Raw genomic sequence first — 25,656 nt, 5'->3', positions numbered from 1 at the left:
GACAACTTCCTCTGTTTAATCAGTACTCTTATAAAGAAATTTGTTTCCCAAGTATTCAGATTTTTTTTTTAAGTAATTTCTTTGTCTGGCATCTTTAGCCTGTGTATTGTGAAAGTCTGTTAAAACACACAAGGACCCATTTATGATGGTTTTTCTTATTGTTTTTCCTAAGATTAATTCATCCTTAAGAAATTATAAAAATATAATCATCTGTTGTTGAGATAAAGCTCTCCTGAGTGTATGACAAGTACCAACAAGTTCTTCCTTTTGCATCTTTGCCAGTTTTATAACAGTGTTCCTTAAAATTGGTTTTACTTTTAGTTTTAGAGAAATGTTCAAGATAATGAACTTAAATACCTGAATCTTTGCCCATTCCTACTACTTTACCACACTATATGTATGTATATATGAATATATATTTTTCCCCGCATCTTCTTGACATATAATAACGGAAGAATGATTTTGATACATTCCATTATTAGATTCCTCAGGTCAACAGAATACCTGGATTTGGGGCCTGTATTCACTGAGTTGTAAACATGGGCTATCCTGTTATAGCATCTTGTTTCTGATCGGGGTGTATCTTATGATTATATCTATCTTTGAACCCGTATTTGAAGGTTACCTGTTGTTGTACAATTCTAACAACATTATTTAACTTGTTATCATCTCTAGCAGCCAGAGTAGTACATCGTCCAGTTGTATGCTCTGTCATCTCATTATCTACTCTACTTTGTCTGGCTCTAAAAAAATTATTGCACATATTTATAATGAGAGAAACTTGCTTGATGATAGGTGTAATCATATTTTCCTGAACTGGCACAACAAACCCTGGAGCCTCACCAAACAAGATGCAGTTGCCTCACTTTGGAGTTAGTATAATTTTATCTATGTACATTAGGATAATCTGTTCATTTGGTACTTAGAAAGCATTTTAGTGACCAAGTTTGAACTTGCACTTGGATTATTTTTTAAATGTTCTGCTATTATACTTTTTCGCCTCATGTTTTAGTATAAAACCATTTAATATGTGGGGAGCTGTTTTTAGTTACAGTCTGATTATTTTAGAAGTACCTTTTTTATTCCTTTGGTTTTTGTACCCCTGAAGTAAGAGTGCTGATTTCAGTGTCCTACTTTCTTGAGAAGAGAGGTCATCCTCTTTACAGTTTGTAACAGTGTTTAGTTTTTATCGAGGTAATCTCTAGATGTTTTATTGAAACATTTTATAATATTGGACCCTGACCTAGTTCTTGTTTGATTTTGCCATTTAACTCGGTGACTTTAGATAATTCACATAATCTCTGGTCTTTGTATTTTGGCCAATGAGGTCATTTGAACCAGGTGATCTTTAGGTTCCTTCCAGTTATAACATTTTCTGATTTTTTTATATTAACTGCATGTCATAGGTTAAGAACAAATAAAACGCTTTGCTTGGGAGAGTTGCTAAAAGGAATCTATATTGAAGATGACATGACTGTTTTCTTTTTTTCTTTAAATTTTTCCTTATTTACGGTGCCTTTAATTCCTATCACCTAAAGAAAACTTGCCTGTTGGGGGTTCAATATCTTTAGTAACTCAGTTTTACTGATAGCGACTTCTCGTAAGCTATTCATTTAGATTTTGCGTTGACCTGTATGCAGGCTACTCCATTATAAACATGCATGGCGGGTTTAAATAAATGTTTAAAGCTGTTGTTTGAAGCTTGCCAAACATGTAAATGTTAATGGAGTACACGTAAAACATTATTTTTCAGGAGGTTATTTCCCTGTAGCTGGGAAACTATTATACTTTTAAAGGGGTCATAGAGGTTTTATTTTTACTGTTTTTAGAAGGTTTGGAAAGGGTAAAAAGAAATATAATGGCAAGGACCACAGTTTTGGGGCTTCTTGGGAGGGAATTTGCAAAACATAGAGCAGTGTCAACAATAACAAGTATTTTAACTTCTTGTTTCAACTTAATTTATCACCAGCTATTTAAGGATTCTGTGTAATAGTCATTGCTGAAGTTATCCATAACGAGCAAAGGATTCTCCTTCAATTTTTTTCCCACTTTAAGTGTAGCTTACAATTTTAAAATGTTGAGAATGTTATAATGCAGGCCCTGTAATTTTTTTGTTGAACTCTTAATAGATTTCCTAAACTCTTCATTCATTGTACTATGATTTGTTTTTTTGGTAGATTTGATCTGAAATAATAATCTGAGGGAAAGAGTTAGAGTCCCTTTTATAGTGCTGAGATTTTTCAATAGATTAGTATTTTGTTATTTCATTTATAATTTTGAGCTTCTGAGATCTGCCAGGCTTGTAGAGCTTGTAAGTAGGACTGAAATTAGAGGCTTTATGCTATTAATATAGCCCCTGTTCAGTTTTTTATTTTTGTTGTTGATTGATTGATTTTTTTACAGTTTTATAAGTTTTAATAAGTGCATAGAGTCATGTAACCACCACCACAATTAAGATACAGAACATTTCCATCAATCACAAAAACTGCCTTGTGCTGCCCTTTTATTTTCAACTCCCCACGGCCACTCTCCGGCAACCTCTGCACCTAGATTTGCATAAATGGAATCATACAGTATGTTGCCTTATAAGTATGGCTTCTTTCACTTAGGTTTAGACATTTAAAAAGTTAAATGTTCATTTATTTTTGATTTTAGATTGATTTATGACTTGGTCTTTATGTCTGGTTGAGATTTATAACACTACTATTGTGTTTTAGTTACAGTGTTATTCTTAAAATATGGAAAAAAAATCCCAAACCCTTCTCTGCTGCAATAGATTTCATTAGTCTACAGATAGTAAGCAAACAGAGTTTCATGGGTTTTCAAAGTGTTGTTGTCTTTGGGAAAAAAGCCATGTTCAGATGGTTTAGACATTATCAGATGGTTTCTAGGTAGTGTCATATACTTACACAAACATTTGTTCTTTCTATCCCAGGTTTCTCTTCCCAGAATTCAGCAGTGTTTGTTGCTTTTTGATTAGTTAGCTTCTTTTATTTGTCAAAGGTCATAGAACTTGCTATTTATGAAGAAAACAATGGAATTCAAGTTTCCTGATTCCTAATACAGTACTTCTTGTGTTGAGTTCTGCTGCCTCTTTTTTAGACTGTTCATTTTGAAATAATTTCAGACTTCAACAAAAAATTTGCAAGAGTAATAAAACTTTCACCCAGGTTCATTTTACGTACTCATAGAATAGTGATCAACACCAGGAAATTAACCCTGATACCATTTGCATTATTCCTGTTATATTAATTGGAATTCTCCCATAAGGAAGAGGTGTCCCCTTTCCTATTTATTCAATTATTCATATATATATGTGTGCACATATATATGTATATATATGAGCCCATGGATGTTCAGTTTATTCTACAGGCTATATTTCATTATCATCATTATATCGTTGCAAAAATTGTTGCAGAATTGGCATTAGGAGCACCTTCAAGGTGATTCCGTGTCCTTTTGATGTGCCTCCATCTTTTTTTTTTTTTTAATTGTGGTGAAAAACACATAACGTAAAACCTACCATCTTAACCGTTTTTAAGTGTACAGTCGTGCTAATTATATGCACATTGTTCTGCAAGATCTGTAGAACTTTTTCATCTTGCAAAATTGAATCTCCATTCCTATTGAACAACTGCTTCCCCGCCAGCCCCTGGCAACTGCCATTTTACTTTCTGTTTCTAAGAGTTTGATTACTTTAGATACCTCATATAAGTGGAATCATGCAGTATTATCTTTTTGTGACTGGCTTTATTTCATTTAGCATATGTCCTCAGGGTTCATCCGTGTTGTGGTCTGTGACAGGATTCCCATCTTTTTTAAGGCTGAATAATATTCCATTGTATATATATATACCTTATTTTCTCTATCCGTTCATCTGTTGATGGACATTTAAGTTGGTTCTACCTCTTGGCCATTGTGCATACTGCTGCAGTGAACGTGAGTGTGCAGATATCTCTTTGGGATCCTGTTTTCAATTCTTTTGGATATGTACCAGAAGTAGGATTGCTGAATCATATGGTAATTTAATTTTAATTTTGTAAGGAGCCCCCGTCATTTTTAAAACACTTTTTGGAACAACAGCATATTCCAGCTTTCTCTTATTTCCCATGCCAAGGAGCCATGGTTCTTTTTAATGAAGAATAGTATTTAAAAACCAATATCTGGGCATAAGGCGTGCTCATTGGTACTTGAGTAATTTGTTTTAATACTAAGATGTTAGAGTTGATTTTTTTTTTCCTACTAAGACTCCAAATATATGTTAGTTGTGCTTGAAAAGAATGAGGAAAGGGAGTATCTTCCCCTTGTTAATATGCTAATGTGTTTCCCTTAGGGTTTATTAAAGGCTCCAGGACAGTGGGGTTCTCACAAGTGTCTCATGAAGCATTTGAGTATTGACTAAGGTGGTGTTGGTTTTCATCATAGTGATACCTTCAGCTGAAAATCTGTTCTCAATTTTATAGTTTTCCTGAGTAATTCATGTTTTAGAATGCTTTGGTCACAATAACAATTCGTAGCTCTGTCTGTAAAAGAGCGTAGTAACTGCAAATGTTTAATATTCTAAGCACGGCTCCTTGAAAAAATATTATGAAACTACCTAGTGCAAGTTTGATACTTTTTCTTTCCATATTAAAAATCACTTGAAAAAATAAAAAAAATAAAAAATTTAAAAAAATTTAAAAATCACTTGTATTTACTCAGACATAATATGTCTTGAAGTAGGTTAAAAGGCTTTAAATGCAGCACCGAATTTGCCCTTACTGCTCTCTTAAACAGGAGCATGGCATCCCTTTGCTTCCCCTACTGAGTGCAAAGCATTTCTCTTTCCTTCTCACCCCAGTGAGATTCTGCATGACTGAAATGTTATTTCCATCGATATAGTTTTCAAAAATGCCATTTCTATGAAATTATACTTTATAACCTATGAAGTATATGAATCAGCCCCCAACGATACCTATTTGTCTGTCATATATATATATATAAACTTCTAATTTACTACTTGTTTTGGATATTGGCTGGAACAGTATAAGAGGAATGGTTCATTTGCATTTCTTTCTTGGAACTTGATAGCATTCTCCGTTCATTTTATGGTGGGTGCCTGGTTGTCCTGTTGTCATCTATCTCTTGAACATGTCCAGTCAAGTGAATTTGCATAGCAGCAACTTTGGTAGTAGACTGGCTGCATTCCAGGATTTCATGGGTAATCCTGTCTTGACATTTAATGGCCTGATGAAACTGCTCAAAAAAACCGGATGTGATGTCTGCAGAAGGTTTGCCATTACCTCCTCTCTGTGAAGATAATGTTCTGGTTAACCCACATCTGTTTCCTGTTGTAGCCCATATGCTCAGTGTGGTTTGCAATATTTGGGAATGCCTCGGAATGTTAAATCCATACCGCAGTGTGGTTGAAGCAGCTGAAACCACTGGAGACTCTGGTTCAGATTTGGAGGTAGATTTTAGAAGTGACAGAAGCCTAATTTCAGTTTAATTAAACCACTCTGAGGTAATATGGTGAAACACACCCTCAAGAAGATTTAATTAATGTTGGCTCAACTTTTAAAGCATAAGGGTTATCTTTTGGAATGGCCTAAAATGGTGCATTTGTTCTGGATTCAGAATGTACAAGCAAGCTTTTACCAGGATTTGGGTTGTTATTTTAAACATAAAGGGGCTTAAAACTGTATTTACAAACCTAGTAACCTGTCCAAAACTGTTACTCCTTGGGTATGAGAAATGTAACAGTAATTTTCTTTGAGACAAAGCAACATGTTCTTGTTTCTCTATGTTGCTTCTGCCCAGTAGAGAGATTGTGCGGCTGATAAAAGAGAAGCATTTAGGGCAGAAGCCAATTTTCTAAGAAGTGTCAACTCTGCAAAAGTAATGGAAGGAAACACATTTCAGAAAGTAATCAGACTCTGTATAAAGGGAAATATGTAGTTCTTTAGAAGTAAAGTCTCACAATCAGATTTTGTTTAAGCTTTTGATCCCTTAATCTCTTCAGAGGATTCTTATAAATTGCTTCCTACATCATATGAACAACAAAAATGATAACAGCATTTATTACTAACAACTATTATTATTATTCAAGTGCCCTTGGACTTTTTCCTTATCTTTCCTCCCTTCATTTTTTTTTTTTTTTAATTATGGAAAATTTCAGACATATAGTAAAGCAGAATAAAGATACTCAGGAACTACCCGGCTTCAACCATTATCTGTCAATCTAGGATGCTCTTAAGGGGAGAGCCAAGGAGATGGCAGATAGGGATTCTCTTATTAATATAAATGTGATTTTAATACTTTTATTTTGAGATAACCTAAAAGAAATGAAAGAATCAGGCCTTTGTCCTTACTCTTACAAATCTCAGCTAGTACTTTGAAATGTAAACTTACAAATGTGATAAAAGATGAAAAAAGTAGAGTTTTATTAATTCTTTTCATGAGAAATCAGTTTTTGAAGTAATTTTAACCCGTATTAGAATTAAGTATAGTATAGCTGGGGAGGGAGGAAAGACGAAATGGAAGACATTTGTTTGTGGCTTTACTGAGCCTGATGAGTCTAGGGCAGCCCTGAAGGTGGCAGGTTTGAGAGGGGACAGAGATCTAATCTAAAACAGGAGTAAATTAATTTTGTTGTGGGCTGTAGAGTCACCACCATGAAATTCTAATCCTGTGCGGTCCACTAGGGTAGCCAGTAACCACATATGTCTATGGAGCACCTAAAATGTGGCTACTCTGAATTGAGATGCTTGAAGTGTAAAATGCATACTAAGAAGACCTAGTAAGAAAAAACATAAAATCTCGTTAATAAATTTTTAAAGAGTGATTACATGTTGAAATAAAATATTTTGGATATATATGAATAGATTAAATATATTATTAAAATTACTTTTACCTGTTTTTCTTTTTTAAACTTTAAAAAATCTGGCTCCTAGAAAATTTTAAATTACACACATGACTCACATTTGTAACTTGTATTTCTTTTGGACAGCACTGTTGTAGACCCAACCCTGTTGTAAAAAGCTACAACAGTCAAGAATGGGAAGATAGGGAATTAAGGGAAGCAGTGTGCTTACAAATTTACATTTAAAGTATCTTAGCATATCTTAATTACATTGTTTAATTTGAAATAGATGTGATATATCTAGCTTTAGTGTGCACTTTATTTACTCCACTACCCACCCCCACCCCCCCCAAAAAAACACTTTTAGTTTTTGCCTTTAAAGTGAGAGAACAAGGAATAGCTAGCTGGAAGGGTCTAATACTCTAGTGTGCAAAGCTATAAAATCCTTAGCTGTGGCTTTTAGGGAACTATATTTCAGTTCTTGGACTCTGTGCTATTCTAAAGATCTTCTTAAGACCTTCATTTATCATTTGTTGTTGTTTTGCCAGATGTTGCTAAAAATTACCTTATCTTTTTAACATGTCCTTTGCTTGTTTTTCTTCTTCCTGAGACCCTTGCTTGCACTTAGAGCAGCAGTAACACTGATCCAAGCCCCAGTTTTGTCAGGGGACCAGAGTGAAGATCACCAAAGCATTCCTAACCTACAGTCCTTTATGTGCAATTCTGAAATCCAAAAAGCTCTCGAAACGGAAAGTTATTTTTATTAATTCAGTTGGTAGAGAGTCTGGCTTGAGGGACTTCCCTGGCGGTCCAGGCAGGGGGTGCGGGTTCCATCCCTGGTGCGGGAGCCCAAGAAAACCAAAACACAAAATGGAAGCAGTATTGTAACAAATTCAACAAAGACTTTAAAAATGGTACACATCAAAAACACTTAAAAAAAAAAAAAAAGAGTCTGACTTGAAGCAGTGTAAGACTAATTGTAGTCTCTATTTATCCCCCTTTGTGGGAATATGTATATGTCTTGCTGCAAAAATATTATCATGCTAGGCAATGAAGTGCTGTCCTGGACCCAGGTAGAGGTGATACGACATGTGCATTGTGTTAGCCTTTCGGTATTTCAAAGAAGTCCAAATTCTAAAATAGAGCTAGCCCAGAGACTTTCAGAAAGGGGATTTTTGGACCTCTATTATCATCCCATAGAAATTGAAAATATTTTATTAACCATAATTCTGTATTTAAGATATTTATCTTTAGCACAATCTGGACACAGTGATAGAGGTAAATGAGGTCTTCCTGAAATACAGCTTTGTTATGTCACTCTCCTTAAAGTGCTTTCAGAAGTTTCTTGTTTTCTATAGTTTTTCTTACCTGGGATTTCATACCTCCTATAGGGTGCTGTCTCTGAGTCCCTTCTGTATTCTTTCTACCTCAATGCGTCTCTTTCAAAGTCAGTCAAACAAGACATCCTTGACTGTGTCTTAACGTATGTTACTTCTTTTATTCTGAAAAATCATTTTCTCTTTTTCTTTGTCAAAATTCTTCTAATTCTTGAAGGTGGATTTGAACTCCTGCTCCTTCCTAAAGTTTTTCCTGATTAGCTGTAGGCCAGAGAAGGGTGTATGTGTATGGTTTTAATGTAAATTTAGTTTACTTCCTCAACCAGATTGTAATCCCTTAGCTAGAAGAGGCCCTGTTGTAAACTTCTTAGCATTCATCATGCTTTTCATGTGATTTGCATTTAGTAGATATGTTTATTAATGTTGTTTGATTTGGGGTGGGGAGTGGAGTTGAGGGTCTGGTAGAGCAGCAAAAAGTATATTCCAATCAAATTGTCAAACTGCTCCATTTTGTTTACTGTTTTAGTTACTGTGCGTCTAAGTAGCATAAGCAAACAATAAAAATGGGGGTTGGAAATGGGAATAAGGCTGCAGCCCTGCAGTTTTCCACTAGTTGCGAGGATACAGAAAGGTCTGTGTTGTTTTTATTCAGCTTAAAACTGTGTGGTCCTTTACTTCTACATATCCTTTTATATTTATGTATTAATTTTTATTTTGAAGCACTATATTTTACTGAATTAATTAAATATAGCCATTTAAATATAGCTGTTTACTTTTAGGGACTAAAGCATTTTACTAAAACAATAAAAGGCAAGAACCAGCATTTACTGAGCATCTACTAATCTGATACTGTGCTATATAAGTAAACATTCTTTTCTTTAATTCTTAAATAATTCAGTAATGTAAGTGCTCTCTCCCTATTTTACATGTGAGAAATTTCCTTAAGGGTATCTAGTGAGTGATAGAGCTTATATTTAAAATCCAAATCTGTCTAATTCTGCCAGAGTATTGTTTGCTAATCATAAGAGATTTTTAGAGAGCAGAAGAATGAAGAATATATGCTAAATAAGAAAATGCTGAGTTGTGTAAACCAGAAGAATCTTTTGGATTATCTTTTTGTTATTTTTCTCACTGTGGTTTTCAGTTTAATTCTTTGCCCATTATCTAAACTCATAGCTGATCAGCTATCTTTGTTTAAGTTGTTAATGTCTCAAAATGAACAAACAAGCATGTTGCAGGACACATAACAAAGAGGAGAGTTGGTTGATCCTGTAATGTGTTTGAAGTAGAAATTTAGATTTTATTTTTAAAAAGTTCAGTATTAGGCAACTAGTGTATGCTTTTAGATCAGCAAATAAATTTTAATAGGAAGGCCAATATTGGAGCATAGTAATCAGCAAAATTAGTATTAATTTATTAAATGTAAGATAATAATTGATTTAAGATAATACTGAAACGAGGAATAAGGTAAAAGCAGACACGTTTTACTATACCATACACTTGTAAGAAAGTATTATTTTAGAATTCTGTAATACAGAATGTTTAGCACTCTTGTGTTAGATGCTCTCTGATAGGATGATGAACTCCTCCCCCTAATGGAGAAGATAGGTTTCCTGTTAAGTATCTGACATTTTAGATGAGGTAGCAGTAGATTTTCTGGGAGATGCAGTGGGAAATATTGCAGTAGAAACTGATGAGACTTTAGACTAGAACTTTACATCTTTGTAATTTTTCTGCATAAGGTAATATTAAAGACTTAAGACTTGATGGGCTTGTTGAAAGGTGTTTTATAGACAGAGAACAACTCAGGAAATCTTGGAACATATCCAGCCAGGTTTGAAAAAGGAAAGAGGAACCAGTGAGATGAAGAGATAGAAAGCAGATTGTGCACAAGAGCACAAGAGCAGAGAAGAACTGGAAAGTAGTCACTGATCATTTTCAGTAGTCATTTGAGCTTGTCACAGATTGTCAGCCAGTTGTAGGGAGGTAAGGGAATGAATGGTAAGAGGCGGAGGCAGCGGCTACTGATCATTCAAAGAACATGGCAGCAAAAACAGAATCATTCAGCTTTTAAACAGTGTCTTTCTAAAATGGTGGAAACTGTGTTAAAGGCAGAAAAGAAGGACCTTATGGAGAGGGAGAAATTGGAGATCCTGGGAAGGAAGGACATAGTATTGGGAGGAAATTTTTGCAAGGAGGGTAGAGGAAGATACCAGAGTCAAGAAAGAATCTCCATATTAGGGTGGAGGCAAAAGGACAGAGTTTTAAAGTAAGCTTCTCCTACCTAAAATAATGACTATTCTAAATTATGTCTAATAAAGGAAAAGATTTTCACCCTGATCAGAGTTTCCAGGCAGTAATAAAATGGGGCCAGAAATTCTTTCTTGGAGCTCTGCTTTTAGGAGGGATCAGGAATGTATCCATTCTCTAAAAGTAGGCAGTAGTATGCATTTTTACATGGATTTAAAATTTGGGCAAGAATACCTTTCATTCATTCACATGGCTAAGCTAGGATCTAAGGATAAGAACTGTTTTATAAATTTTTATTCCCATTTTTAAGAAGGTTTCTTGACTGTCATAGGTCTTAGGAAACCTGTCTCCTTTTAAAGGTTTTTTTTTTTTAAAAAATAAATTTATTTATTTATTTTTGGCTGCATTGGGTCTTTGTTGCTACGCGCTGGCTTTCTCTAGTTGCGGCGAGCTGGGGCTACGCTGCATTGCGGTGCGCGAGCGTCTCATTGTGGTGGCTTGTTGCGGAGCACAGGCTCTAGGCTCACGGGCTCAGTAGTTGTGGCTTGCAGGCTCAGTAGTTGTGGCGCACAGGCTTAGTTGCTCCGCAGCATGTGGGATCCTCCCGGACCAGGGCTTGAACCTGTGTCCCCTGCATTGGCAGGCAGATTCTTAACCACTGTGCCACCAGGGAAGGTCCCTCCTTTTAAAAATTATTTAACAAATATTTGTTGAGTTCTCTGCCAGGCTCTTTAATAGTAGCTGTGAAAGACATAAATAGATGAATTAGGTTTCTGCTATTCTAGATATCACATCCTAGTTATATATGGAAACAGATTATCAACCTTTTTTCTCTGCTTAGTCATCTTACTCTTAAACACCAAAGTAATTTTAAGGTAAACCGTAGACATCATAAAGTATATCCAGGAATGGTCTGTTGCAAGAAAATATGTAAAAAATCCAAACTCATGTCTCAAGGAGAAATTATTAACTTTAAAAAGTATGTAATGTTAGGAGTTGGAGTAGTATTTAATTCTCTTTAACTATGTTTTTGACTTTTAAAAAACATTGTATTTAAATATAGATTTATTCAGTTGGCTTAATGGAAGTCCTCTTGTATCTAATATGAACAGATAAACATCCAACTAATATAATCTCTCTTCCATCAGATATAAATCAAATATTTATTGATATTTGCAAGTGAAGATACAAGAATATAGCACAACTTTGCTCAATTTTTAAGTATTTTGTTTCCAAGGTTTGGATGTTTGGGGAAGGTCAGCAAGTGTTTTAAAATTTTTAGAGAGGAGAGATAAAGATATTTGCTTGTCATTCCATCTAGGCATCACAGTATTGACTTACATGGAATATAATTTATGAATAAAAAATTAATACTTGTATAAGATCATGCCTGATACTTCTTTTTAGGTGGGTGTTTGCATGTACATGTTATTAGTAACAGAATAACATTTCTGAAGGCTGATTTGCCTGGTACACAGGCCACTTTAAATGATAGAAATGTTCTCAGATGAGGACTTGGAAGTTGGTGCTTTAGAATACTTCCTCTGTCTTTTAGAACAGAAGATTAGTACATGTTTCTGTAATGTCAGAGACAGATAAGACGCCTTTGCCACTTCTAGGGAAATTGCTGATGTTTATAATGAAAATGTCAGAATGAATTTAATAATGTTGCTATAGCAGGGGTCCCCAACCCCCGGGCCACGGACCAATAGTGGTCTGTGGTCTGTTAGGAACCGGGTTGCACAGTAGGAGGTGAGCCGAGCGAAGCTCCATCTGTATTTACAGCTGCTCCCCATTGGTCGTATTACTGCCTGAGCTCCGCCTCCTGTCAGATCAGCGGCGGCATTAGATTCTCATAGGAGCGCGAACCCTACTGTGAACTGCACATGTGAGGGCTCTAGGTCGCAAATACAGATTATCATTAGCAGAGAGGTTTGACTGCACAGAGACCGTAATAAATCAATTGCTTGCAGACTCATATCAAAACCCTGTCAGTGAGTGGCAAGTGAAAACCAGCTCAGGGCTCCCACTGATTCTGCATTATGGTGAGCTGTATAATTATTTCCTTATATATTTCATATTATATTACAATGTAATAGTAATAGAAATAAAGAGCACAATAAATGTAATGTGCTTGAATCATCCTGAAACCATCCTCCTCCACCCGGTCCGTGGAAAAATTGTCTTCCACGAAACTGGTCCCTGGTGCCAGAAAGGTTGGGGACTGTAGGGTAGTTGGAAAGAGCTGATACATCCTAGTTACTTGAAACTTAGTTGCAGAGAGAGTATCTAGAGTGTTTTGGTTTTTTTTTATTTTTTAAACAAAAACAATGAAATAAAAAATACACTAAATAAAGGAGTCCTGAAAAAGACATCAACTCTGTTTACAAGCTGTGTAACCTTATTTGAATCTTAGTTTCCTTAGATGTCAAACAGGCAAAACTCTCAGGATAAAATAAAATATGTTATAAAGCACAATACGTAGTAAAATAATATGTGCAGAGGTACACTATTATTTGAAAACAAATGTACAAGCAAACTTAAGGTGATACTATTGTACTTTTAATTTTTACACAGTCATTCAATAGAGGAGGTGCATACTAAATCTAATGTTGCCAGAATTTTCAGAAGGAAGGGTAATAAAAGACTGGAGAAATAGAGGTAAAATATGAGCCTACATTGAGTCTTTGAAATCATTCTCATTAAATGAACATGTTGTCATTTTGTGAAAGCATTGTAATAGGAGTAACTAAGATGACACTTGGATTTTGATGTAGGCACAGTTGGTTTTGTCATTTTTACATACATTTGAAGAATAAGTACACATCTTTTCCTCTTCCTTCTCTTTAAACTTAAACTTGAAGGTTATGAATACCGATGGGACTGGGAGACGAGTGCTAGTGGAAGACAAAATTCCCCACATATTTGGGTTTACTTTGTTGGGTGACTATGTTTACTGGACTGACTGGCAGAGGCGTAGCATCGAAAGAGTACACAAACGAAGTGCAGAGCGGGAAATCATCATAGACCAGCTCCCTGACCTCATGGGCCTGAAGGCCACAAATGTTCATCGAATCATTGGTAAGTAATTGCACGATTCTCTTAGAGATTGAACCAGGAATGAGAAAAGATGGAGACAGTCAGCAGCTTGTAAAGTCAGCAGTGTAAATTGTTGATGTTTTGAGGGGATATACATAAATTCTTTGTGGTACAAGTACGTTTTTCTCAAAGTCTGATACCTTTTACATCATATCCCATGGTGTCTTATGGTGGCTAAGGAAGACAGTGAACAGCTTTTAGACAATTATCTTCTTTCTCAGGGACTATCATTCCATTTCTTTCCACCTCCCTACTGTCAAACCCTAAATGTAAGAACCAGAGAAATTAAATAAATGTCCCAGGGAAAATACTCCAAATCACTTTCTTCTTTTGGTTCCTGCAACCTCCAAACATATTTTCAGCATATCACCAAGTTCAGTGATATTTGGGGATGACCTAGTGCTGGGCACCATGTAGATGGTCCATGAATAATTTTGGAATCGAGAACTTTCTTTAAAGTTGTTTACCCGGAAACAAATGAGAACTTTATCAGATTGATTGGCAGGAATAGACCTTTTAAATGTTGGCTTAGTACTCTGGCTACATAGTTTGAATCAAAGGGCTAAACTTAACACACACACACACCCCTTCATGAAAAGAATTTCTATTATATGAATAATGCAGTTTACTTAAAGTTTACTGTGGGTACAAAGGAAAGTATTTTTGTCATACCTTTATTCGCAGTTGATCAGCACAAGAGTTTTGACCTGCTCCGTTTTCAGCCTGGGCCAGTTCACCACTCCTTAAGCAACCTGGTAGTCCCCACTCCTGGGAGGTCACCATACTGATGCCAACTTAATCGGATACCCAGTCAGCATAGAGCATTACCGGTCAGAACTCCTGGGCTCAAGCCATCCTGCTTGCGAGCAGCTGGGACTGTAGGCCTGCACACCTGTGCCTGGCCTTTTATTCCCTATTAATCCTCATAGTGCATGTTTATGAGATTAGAACTGAAACTCTAGGTTTGGGAGCAAATATAATCCTCGGTCTTTGTGAAACAAATGCTTAGTCATTTTAAATTGAAAATGTGTTGGTTGTGTCAATGCGTGTGTCCTTCTGTGCCCTTTTATAATTTTAGGTTCCAACCCCTGCGCTGAGGAGAATGGGGGATGCAGCCATCTCTGCCTCTATAGACCTCAGGGCCTTCGCTGTGCCTGCCCCATTGGCTTTGAACTCATCAGTGACATGAAGACCTGCATTGTCCCAGAGGCTTTCCTTTTGTTTTCACGGAGAGCAGATATCAGGAGAATTTCTTTGGAAACTAACAATAATAACGTGGCCATCCCGCTCACTGGTGTCAAAGAAGCTTCTGCTTTGGATTTTGATGTGACAGACAACCGAATATACTGGACTGACATATCACTCAAGGTTAGCAAAAGAACTGGAATATTAAAACTGGGGGCTAAAAGGGAGAGCGTCTAGAATTTGAGTCTTCGTGCTATTATCAGCTTTCCTCATTACTTAATAGGCAGAGTACAACAAAAACACTTAACTTTTTAAAGGAAGTCGAGGGAAAGGCCCATTCAGTATTTTATTAAGTATCTTTTAGTGCAAGATACTTTGCTTGAGTGTTCTAAATCTGCAAGACATAATCTTCCTCTACTTTGTTCTGTTTGAATATAATGAGTGACATTTTCTTCAGTTAGAGAGTAAGCAATTGTATGCTTCATATATAAATGGCATATAGAGACTTGACTCTTAATTTATTAAAAAAAAATTTGGGGGCGCCTGACTGAGGTAGAAAATGCCAATTATGAGCTATAGCATACCTTTTTTTCCCCCCCTAGAATAAATATTGAAAAGCACACTGAGTCAATAAGGAGGAGCTCTTAACCAGAAAATCTGGAGAATAAGCTTTCCTTCTTCCAGATTGTTTTGGACTTGTTTTAGATAACTTGCGTAAAATTTTGTCTCATGTGCAAAAATCATGGAATGTTAGAGCCGGAGTTGGATTCTAATGGTGTTCAGTAAAATCTGTTAAATGAGTGAATAAATGCTTTCTCTTGGCTTTTATTATATGGGCTTGTAAGTTTCCTCATCTTGAAAATAGCGATAATGTCTATCTTGCAGGGCTGTTGCGAGGATTAAATGAGAAAATATATGTACACAAGGTACTTAGGATAGTACTTGCCAAGAAGTAGCAGCTATTATTAATAGCTTGAATTATGGCGATTTTAATTTTTAGGGGATTCAAAGCTACAGTGGTAATGGTATGATAATAGTCATATGCGCTTCTATAAGGTATCAATATAAGTTTGTTGAGATCTTCAGTTGACACAATGGCATGGCCTACTCTCAAGTACCTTCAGGAAGCTGACTACCAGTTAAAAGTCTACAACATTCTGGTCACATCTTTTTCACTTGATTACTAATAAATTTTACAAGAATAGTCATTCCACTGTTTTACTAGAATACATTTCTGGTCCTTAAAAATTTCAAAACTTTCTCCCTGAATTGGCAATAAAACTTGAGGTCACAGTTGCATTTATTAGAGATTGACATCATTTTTTTTTTCTTTGCTCATAAAATATGTGAATTGTATTGAGAAACTATGCCTCTGGCTCTTCTGGATCCTCCCACCCAACGAAAACCAAACCATACGTTCCTTCTGGATAGTGTTTTGTACTTAAGCCCTGTGACTTTTTTGTTAATCTTATTTTTGCAGACCATCAGCAGAGCCTTTATGAATGGCAGTGCACTGGAACATGTGGTAGAATTTGGCTTAGATTATCCAGAAGGCATGGCAGTAGACTGGCTTGGGAAGAACTTGTACTGGGCAGACACAGGAACAAATCGAATTGAGGTATCAAAGTTGGACGGGCAGCACCGACAAGTTTTGGTGTGGAAAGACCTAGATAGTCCCAGAGCTCTTGCATTGGACCCCGCTGAAGGGTAAACAGCTTTTTGTATGCATTCTTTGCAACTGCATTGTTCATGGCCAAGTTATGGATTATATTCTTGATGTCTTAAATAATGCTTATTAGGAATTTCAGAAGTCAACCATAGACAGGCTTTATCTTAAAACCATTAGTTGAGATTTCACTGATATAGAATTAATAATTATTCGCTAAATTTGACTTTTGTCATCATTAACATTGGGTGGAAAAGATTAGTGAAATGGATTAATAATTAAATACTACTGATCATACTTATATACTAAGTAGACAGCCTTTTTAAAGGTGTCATCAAGTCTGTATTTGCTTGCACTCTCTCCCAAGTTACACCAGATTCCAAACCTATGAAAGTAAACCCACTGAAATAATGTGTGCTAGGAAATAACTGCATTTTACAATCTCCATTCTAGAATGTTTGTTAATTCAAAAATGGACAATTAGTTTGATTATTATTATAAACTTGGGGAAACTTTGATATTAAACAGTGAACTTTCTGATAAACTATTTATTTACAACGTGACATGTTTTTCAACGGTAGATGACCCTTCTTACATGATTTAGCAAGTTTTAAAAAGCCAGCATCTAAGAAATCTGAAATTTGAAGAATAACTCCATTTTAAAAAGCAGAAGTTAACAATGTGAACATACAAACATATTTACTATAGCCGTAATGAAAAATAGTTTCCCTGAATCAGTCAGTTCCATGGTTAGCTTGTTAGCCATGTAGTTAAGAAGGTCATACTGAAAGCACCCTCTCTGTGCTGACATGTTGTGATTGGGTTATGGTGATTTTTATTCTAAACATTAGTTACCAGACAGATATATTTAGTAGTTGGGACGAAGGTCTCTAGTTTATGTGGCTGCTGGCAACTGTGAAATTTCTCCCACAGTTGTTTTCTCTTGGGCTCTTGGGGTGTGCACGTGCCTGTCAGCTGACAAGTACAAATGCAAACAAAGACCGAGACAACTTCAGTTTTCAGAAAAGCGTGTTCATACATTGCTACCAAATCAACCATCAGCTAACAGGCTGATGAGTGAATGTCTCCCATGGGTATTTGATGAGACCTGGCATGTGGAGAACATTCCTAGTCCCAGTATTCAGAGTGTCTTGAAACTAGCACAACTAGTTCAGCTGAAAGGGCATTTGGCTAAGGATTAGCTTCTAGTTCTAGCTCTGCCATATGACTGGCTTGAAGACATTAGACAAATCAGTCACACTTTTAGTGCCTTGGCCTCCTCATGTGTAAAAAGCCTATACTGTTGGGCCACTCTAAGGTTCAGGTGAAAAACTCAAAAGAGTACAATAAAAGCAAAAGAGTGTTCTAAAATTTCACAGGGGTTGTAGTAATAGTGTTCACTGACCAGCTGACACATTAAGGGGTGGTTCGTTGCTCTTACACGTAGCAGTATGTTACCTTGGACCATGTGACCAAATACATTTTCAAACTTTGCTTTTAAATTTCAGTTAAAGGCTATTAATTTTTACCCTTGATGTACTGCTGCAACTTGGTTTGGGGGAGAGTTGATGACACAAATTGAAAAGAAGTTTAAAAATTAAAAAATTCGAATTACTTGTATTCAGAAATACATGTATTTTGTTCTGAAGTGAATCAGGTTCTGAGACCAGAGCTTTAATTCTTTCCTAACTTCTTGAATATTAGTTTTATAAATGCAAGTGCTGCAATAAGGAAATCATTGGTTTGTTTCCAGTTCCTAGGTTTTGGATGGAACAAATTCATTGGAAAGACTAAGGAAAGCTGACTCACTTCCTTTTTAGGATATGAGAAAAAATATTTAGTTGAGGCTGCCAATATTCTTGAAAAAAATTATAGCTATGATTTTGCTTTACCAGTTTCCTTGACTTAATGTATATTTTCTTTAAATTCATTTAGTTACTATGCATGAATATGATCCTTTCTCCCAAATAGTCAAAAATGAAATGTTAAATATCCACTGTTTTGAATTTAGATTTATGTATTGGACTGAATGGGGTGGAAAGCCTAAGATAGACAGAGCTGCCATGGATGGAAGTGAACGTACTACATTAGTTCCAAATGTGGGGCGAGCAAATGGCCTAACTATTGATTATGCTAAAAGGAGGCTTTATTGGACAGACCTGGACACCAACTTAATAGAATCTTCAAATATGCTTGGTAAGCTGTACTCCTTTTTGTTCAGACAGATAGTATATAATCCTTTCTGTGCAAAACTCAGTGGCTGTTATTTACCATAGGTTAGATACTATTAATAAAACTTCATATGAATGTCTAGGTTCTTCCTCTGTCTCACACTGTATCCTATTTATTAATAGTGGGCCAAATACTTGGATTCATATCTCTTTAATATGTGGAAATTTCATTACTGTTGGGCTTATTATGGAATTTATAACACCCTGGATATTCCTGAAGTGACTTTTTGTACCAGTAAAATACAATATATGCATTTCCATCTTTTTATGGAAGGAAAAATAGTTGAACTATAGACCTTTACGGAGGGAAAATAAGACCACAATCAAAATAGACCATTTACAGGAGTTTAAACAAACTCAGTGATTTGTAGCAAGAATGTTAGTTTGAGGCATGGGGTCAGACTGCAGGTGGGTTGATTTCAGAGGACCAGTCTGGTTTAAGAATTGCTTTTAAAGGAATTTTTCTGTTTTAAATTGCTTACAAAAGTAATGTTTTATATGTTAACATTTTATTTTATTTTTGCCAACAAGACTCTTACATTCTCACATATTTCATCTCTCTGCTTCTCCCCTTTCTACTACCTTTCTGAAAACAGGACTCAACCGTGAGGTTATAGCAGATGACTTGCCTCATCCTTTTGGCTTAACTCAGTACCAAGATTACATCTACTGGACGGACTGGAGCCGACGCAGCATCGAGCGTGCCAACAAAACCAGTGGCCAAAACCGCACCATCATTCAGGGCCATTTGGATTATGTGATGGACATCCTCGTGTTTCACTCCTCTCGGCAGGCAGGGTGGAATGAGTGTGCTTCCAGCAATGGGCACTGCTCCCACCTCTGCTTGGCAGTGCCAGTTGGAGGCTTTGTTTGTGGATGCCCTGCCCACTACTCTCTTAATGCTGACAACAGGACTTGCAGTGGTAAGCTGCATTCCCCCCCCCCCCACCCCAAAGCGATCGAGAATTAGAGGAGAAAGCAGGATTGTGAAAACACTGTAGTTCATGTTCTTTCTAGAGTAAAAAGTTGTAGAGGTCCAGAGTTGATCATTTGTTTAATAAAAGGGAAGGACTAAACGTGGAAAAATGCAAGTGTTTGTTACTTTTATTTGTTTGGTGCTAACTAGTTGATGTTATGGAAAAATTGATACTATAGAAAAAGTAAGTCTTTTATCCTTGGGGATTAAATATGTATTGAAAAATTTGCATCGCTTCTTTGAGAGAGACAGCACATGTGTGTGCTATACATATTTATTCATGATAAGGGAAGAACAGTACAAACAGTACAACAAAGAGAATCTACAAAATACAATCTCCTTGTCCTTTGAAGTTCATAGAATAGGCTAAAGATGAAGAATTTAAGTGTGTAAGAGGCCAGGCAGAAAATGCTATGAGTAAATTTAGCCCAGTATGAAACAGTAGTAAATACATGGGGAAGGGAAACGGGAGAGCACATGCTCTGAACATAGTGAGTGGTCGCCACTTATTTCTAGCTGATGTTACCAGATCTTCTCAGATTCACATGCACACAGAGACACGCACACATACAGTGCTAAGAACACCAAAACACAGTGTGTAACAAAAGATTGTTGGCTTGGGGAGTCCTGATTTAGGATTCAAGTGTGCATGAACGCCCATGTCTTGGTGGATAGACAAGAACAAATTGGTAGATATGATAAAGAAATAGATCAGAAAAAGTAGATTCGTGGGAGAGAAGTAGGGTATGGTTCACTAAGTTAGAAGGTAACAAAATTGCTGTAGGATATTGGATATAGTGAACTATTGAAATTACCTTATTCTGTGCCTGAAAGTATAGGAGGTCACATAGGAAAGGATTTAGTCTGTTCTGGCTCAAGACTTCAGTTCTGAAAAAGAAAGTACATCAGTTTACAGTTTAATGGTTTGGCATCTCTGTCACACGTTAAGTTTTGTGTTTTACCGAAGCAAGTCACATAAATTTTTTAAGCCTTAATTTTTCTCATTTGTACAATGGGAATAATAATAGTAACTAACTTGTAGGGTTGCTATGAAAATTGAATAAGATATAATAACATGATTGCTGTGGAGAATGGATTTGAGGAGGAAAATAAGTGGCTGCAGGGCAGTCAGACTCTTGTGATAATGCAGGTCGACTTAGACGGGGGCTGGTGGCAGTCGTGATGGAGAGACGTCGGTGGGTTCAAGGTATATTTTGAAACTAGAATGAACAGAACTTGTTAATGAGTTGTATATGAGGAAGAATAAGAGGGAGGAAGCAAGGATGACTCCTAGATTTTTGGTTTGAGCACTTAAGTAGGTAGCAAATGGGGAGGATTAATTTTCAAAAAGAATTTTAAAATTTTAGGTTTGTATTCATTTTCCTATGGGAAATAGAAATATTAAATAAGTAATTGTAGGGACTTCCCTGGTGGTGCAGTGGTTAAGAATCCACCTGCCAATGCAGGGGACATGGGTTCGAGCCATGGTCCGGGAAGATCCCACATGCCGCGGAGCAACTAAGCCCATGCACCATAACTACTGAGCCTGCGCTCTAGAGCCCGCTTGCCTAAAGCCTGTGCTCCGCAACAAGAGAGGCCACCGCAATGAGAAGCCTGCGCACTGCAACAAACAGTAGCCCTCACTCACTGCAACTAGAGAAAGCCCGCGTGCAGCAACGGAGACCTAACGCAGCGATAGATAGATAGATAGATAGGTAGATAGATAGGTAGGTAGATAGATAGATAGATAAGATAGATAGATTAGATAGATAGAAATTGTATAGAAGAATCCATAGCTCAGAGAGAGAGATGAGGTTAGAGGTATTAATTTTAGAAATGCCAGCATGTATTTAAAATAGGTACTTAGGGAGAAGGTGTAGACCTGCGGTCAGCAAACTTTTTCTTTAAAGAGCCAGAGAGTAAATATTTAGGCGTTGTGAATCCTACAGTCTCTCTCACACCTATTCAGCTCTGTACACTGCAGCGTGATAGCAGCCATAGATGTTACATTTTTAAAATGCGGCTCAATTCTGATCAACTTTATTATAAAAACAGGCAGCAGGCCAGATTTACCTTGTGGACCATAATTTGCCAACTCTAGTGTGGCGAAAAGAAGGGGTCTGGTACCCTCAGGAACTCTGGCTGAGGAGGGAAAGCTGGCAGTGGGTATAGAAAAGCAGCAGCGAGAAAGAGGCCAAAGGAGAACCAGGAGGAGATAGTGACACAGAAGACAGAAGGTTGTTTCAACATAGAGCTGTGTCAATGCTGTTGACAGGTTGAGTAAGGTGAGGCCTAAAATAGTATCCATTGGATATTTGGGTGAGGTGGTTATTAGTAACCCTAAAAAAAAGTAATTTCAGGGAGGTGATGGTGAAAGATGGGAATAGATCAACAAGTGAATGGAGAAAAGGAAGGGGAGGTAGCGTATTATGTAGACATCTTTTTTAAGAAGTTTAACTTTGGAAGGAGAAAATGGGGGTAATAAGTGATGGAGGATGGAGACAGAAGAATATGGAAAGACCTTTTGAGGTCATTATTGTTTGGGCTGATTTTACCAGTGTGTGCTAGTTGGTGAGTGAAGGTCTTGAGAAATCAGTGCTGAGTGTCCCTGATGTCTGTCTTTGGCTCTTTCTGAGATGATTGGCAGTGTTTCAAGAGGCTTCCTGTTGCGTGTTCTTTTTATAATGAGTACTATTTAATGTTTGTGCACAGATGTATTAGATTCCAAAGCAGATTACAAGAGAAGTTTAACACAAAGTACTTGCCCTCAAAAAGTTTTCTAACATTGTGTAATTTACTCCTAGACCTGTGTTTCAAAAGCTAAATCAGATCATGTTGTTACTCTGCTCAAAACCTCCCATTTCACACAGAGTGAAAACCTAGTTCTTATAATGGCCTACAAGTTCCTGCATGATCCGTACCCCACACTTTGCACCCCCCGCCCCTTGCTTCTCTAACCTCAGCTTTTACCATTCTCTCTCTTGCTCTCTCCATGGCAGCCACACCAGCCTCATTGCTGTTTTCAAATATGCCAGTTACTCCTACTTCAGGACTGTTGTACTGCTTATTTCCTCTACTTGGAATGTTCTTCCTGCAAATATTTGCATGGATATACTTCACCTCCAAGTCTTTGCTTAATTGTGACCTCCACAGTGAGACCTGATCTGCCCGATTTAAAATTGCAAGTCATCCTTCCACCCTATCTAACATTACCAGTGCCCCTTACCTGCCATTTTTCTTTTTCCTGTGACACTTAATCACTCTCTGATATACTATATAATTTATATACTCTATTATTTATATACTATATAGCCTCTTTATTATGCTTATTACTTGTTACCTGTTTACTGGAATATAGACTCCATGAAGCAGCATTTTTTTCCTGTTTTTCCACTGATGTATCTTAGGTGCCTAAAAAAGTGTTCAGTAAATAGTAATCATTCAAGAAATCATTGTTAAATAGAAGAATGAAGAAGCAGGACAGGATTTGGAAAAACATGTGCTCTTCCATTCAGCAGCAGCTTTGTGACCTGGGAAAAATTACTTAACCTTTCTGAGCTTTTCTTTAAAAATTACTTAACCATTCTGAGTTTGCTCACCTATAAAATGGAGTAATTTGGGGTATTGGATGACATCTGGTATGATGTGTGACATCTTGGAGTTCCTAAATAAATGCTTGTTTCTTTTCTTTCCCAGTTTTCTGAAATAATTTTATTTCCTTACTTTCAGAATCATGGCTACAGGGCTGTCCTTAGTTATCATGATCTCATGCTTGTTTCTTCATTTGTTTACTCATTTATTCTTTCAATGACTATTTACTGAACACCTAATCCACACTGGGCATCATTTGAGCCAGTGAAGAATGTAGCACTGAATAAAATAGACATTAATCCCTGCCCTCATGGAGCTTACATTTCAGTGGGACAGATAATGAACTAAATAAGTAAACTCTGTCATGAGTTAGATGGAGATGAGTGTTATGGAGAAAATTTAGAGCAAGAAAGGGTGGGTAAGAGGATCACAGTGTTAAATAGGGTCATGAGAGAAGTCCTGACTGTAAAAGTGACACTATGTCCGGAACTGAAGGAGGTGAGGAAATGAGCTATGCTGGATATCTGGTAGAAGACCTGTCAAGCAAAAGGGAATAGCAAATGCAGAGGCCCTAGGGGGAAGCATGTCTGGCATATTAGAGGAACACCTAGGAGGCCAGTGTCTCTGGAACACAGTGAATAGAGATTAAGTCAGAGAGGAAACAGGAGGCCAAATTGTGTAATCCCTTGTTCAGTACTGAAGTGGTTGGCCTCTATGGAACCTTTGTGCGAATTGGGAAAAGATGTTTCCTCTGGGCAGATGCAGCTGCCTAGGTGCTTGACTTGGCTAATGAAGTGTGGACTGGACTTCAGTCCCTACTTGGTGCCTTTGGCACAATGCACAAGTGGCACAGTCAGACATGGTGGGCTTGGCCTTGTCATTTATGCTGTTCTTACACCAGAGTAATACCTTTCTTTAAGCTTTGGGTGAACACTTGTGTCTTCAAAGGAGAGCTGAAGAGCTTCCTCCTACCTCATCCTCCAACTTCTGCGTGTGGCTGTCTTCATTGCGGGAATGCAAAACAGAGTCAACCTCACAGGACGGTTTGGAAAGCATTCTGCAGGAGATGAGGGAGTGGTGGTTAGAGGTTTACATAAATCAGGATGGATTTAGGCTTACAAAATTGCATATTCTTCGTCACTTTTGTAAATAAGTCAAAACATCAGCTTCCTCTTAGAAATATTTAGCCAGCTGTAATTATTAATGTCATCCATAGACTTTTTGAAACAAGCATTTATTTGGAGCCATATTTGGCTTTGTCTTAATCTACATTTCTAGAACACCTAATCGTGGAATCTTATTAAAGGTTAAAACTTGTTTCAAAAAAAAAAAAAACTACCCAGTGAAACATACTTGGAGCCAAATACATATTTGAGTATTTCCCAGGCAGGAAAAGTTGACACCTAAAACTGTGGGGTCTTTCTTGTAAGTTTCATCGTATGTCTTAGTATAAGCGGTGCTTATTTTGTTGGAAATGTAGAATTCAGAACTTTTTTTTTCTATTTTCTTGATTTACAAGAATGTAGTACTGCGAAAAAAATAATTCTTTAAAAAAAAAAAAGATGGGAGACTTGTTAACTACTCTATTGTGACCTGTATTCTTACTGCTTAAGGCATGGGTTCTACTAAAATTGCTGAAAGTTGTTAAATCAATATGTTATGGACTCCAGGTAATGGAGAGTTCCAGTGGGATCATTGGAATACTTTCTAAATCTTCCAAGCTAGGTGTGGACTTTTAGCCAGTGAGGAACTCAAAGCAGAATTTCAGTGCTGTGAATACCAAGTTTCTTTGTGAGAACCAGTGAATTTCTTTGGGATTTAAGCCAATATACATTTGGGTGTAAATGTAAAGTCAACCAGGGAACCACAAATAATGGAGCTGTGAAGAATGGGGTTTAAGGGGAAATAAAGCAGGGAGTTCTGTCTTGGCCATTTATGTTTATATCCCTGAGAAGGACAAAATTCTCCTGGATTTAGGTGATGACTGAGCAACAAGAGTATAATTATGGAATTTTTACATATATTTTAAATGAAAATTTTAAAAATGCTATTAGACTTTGAAGTTTTTGGTAGCACTGCCAGATGCTGTCCTTTTCTAGATTAGAGGCCTAGTCCCTGGGAAAGGGAATGTTGTCTCTGTTGCATTTTCCCATTTCATAAATTTAAGGGCATCAACTTAAGTGTGGTTTTTTTTTTTTTACTGGCTCCCTCTCCTTGCAACCCACTATGCAAAATATTAAGCCTATGTCTGCAACCAATGAGGGTTTGTTTGAATCCTACTAATACCAAGTTTATTACTGCTACTACTGATAATAATAAACAGTAGTTATTTTTACTTGATATTTACATAATGCCTTACAATTTTTTGTTGAGGTATAATTGCCATAATGCCTTACAGTTTTTAAAGTATTTTCACATATGTTGTAAAATTTTTATAGCAACTCAATGACCAGGACAACATAACTATGACCTTATTTTAC

At 36.7% G+C, this 25,656-nt stretch overlaps 1 protein-coding gene across 4 annotated transcripts in view; it reads left to right on the top strand.

The window, feature by feature from the left end:
• LRP6 (LDL receptor related protein 6) overlaps positions 1–25,656 on the top strand; it is a 187,346-nt gene that overhangs the window by 122,613 nt on the left and 39,077 nt on the right. For all 4 annotated transcript variants that reach the window (XR_005021566.1, XM_036866848.1, XM_036866847.1 and 1 more), the window contains 5 exons: positions 13,293–13,509; positions 14,606–14,895; positions 16,193–16,419; positions 18,390–18,574; positions 19,206–19,532. Coding sequence is in view for 3 of the 4 variants with exons in the window: in XM_036866848.1 (XP_036722743.1) it covers positions 13,293–13,509; positions 14,606–14,895; positions 16,193–16,419; positions 18,390–18,574; positions 19,206–19,532 (1,246 nt within the window). In the remaining variant the exon portion in view is untranslated. The remainder of the gene's footprint in view (positions 1–13,292; positions 13,510–14,605; positions 14,896–16,192; positions 16,420–18,389; positions 18,575–19,205; positions 19,533–25,656) is intronic.

This window comes from Balaenoptera musculus, chromosome 10 (assembly GCF_009873245.2).
Source record: "Balaenoptera musculus isolate JJ_BM4_2016_0621 chromosome 10, mBalMus1.pri.v3, whole genome shotgun sequence".
Taxonomy (NCBI): Eukaryota; Metazoa; Chordata; class Mammalia; order Artiodactyla; family Balaenopteridae; genus Balaenoptera; species Balaenoptera musculus.
The sequence above is the reverse complement of the archived record's forward strand: the minus strand, read 5'-3'. Positions and strand labels throughout refer to the sequence as shown.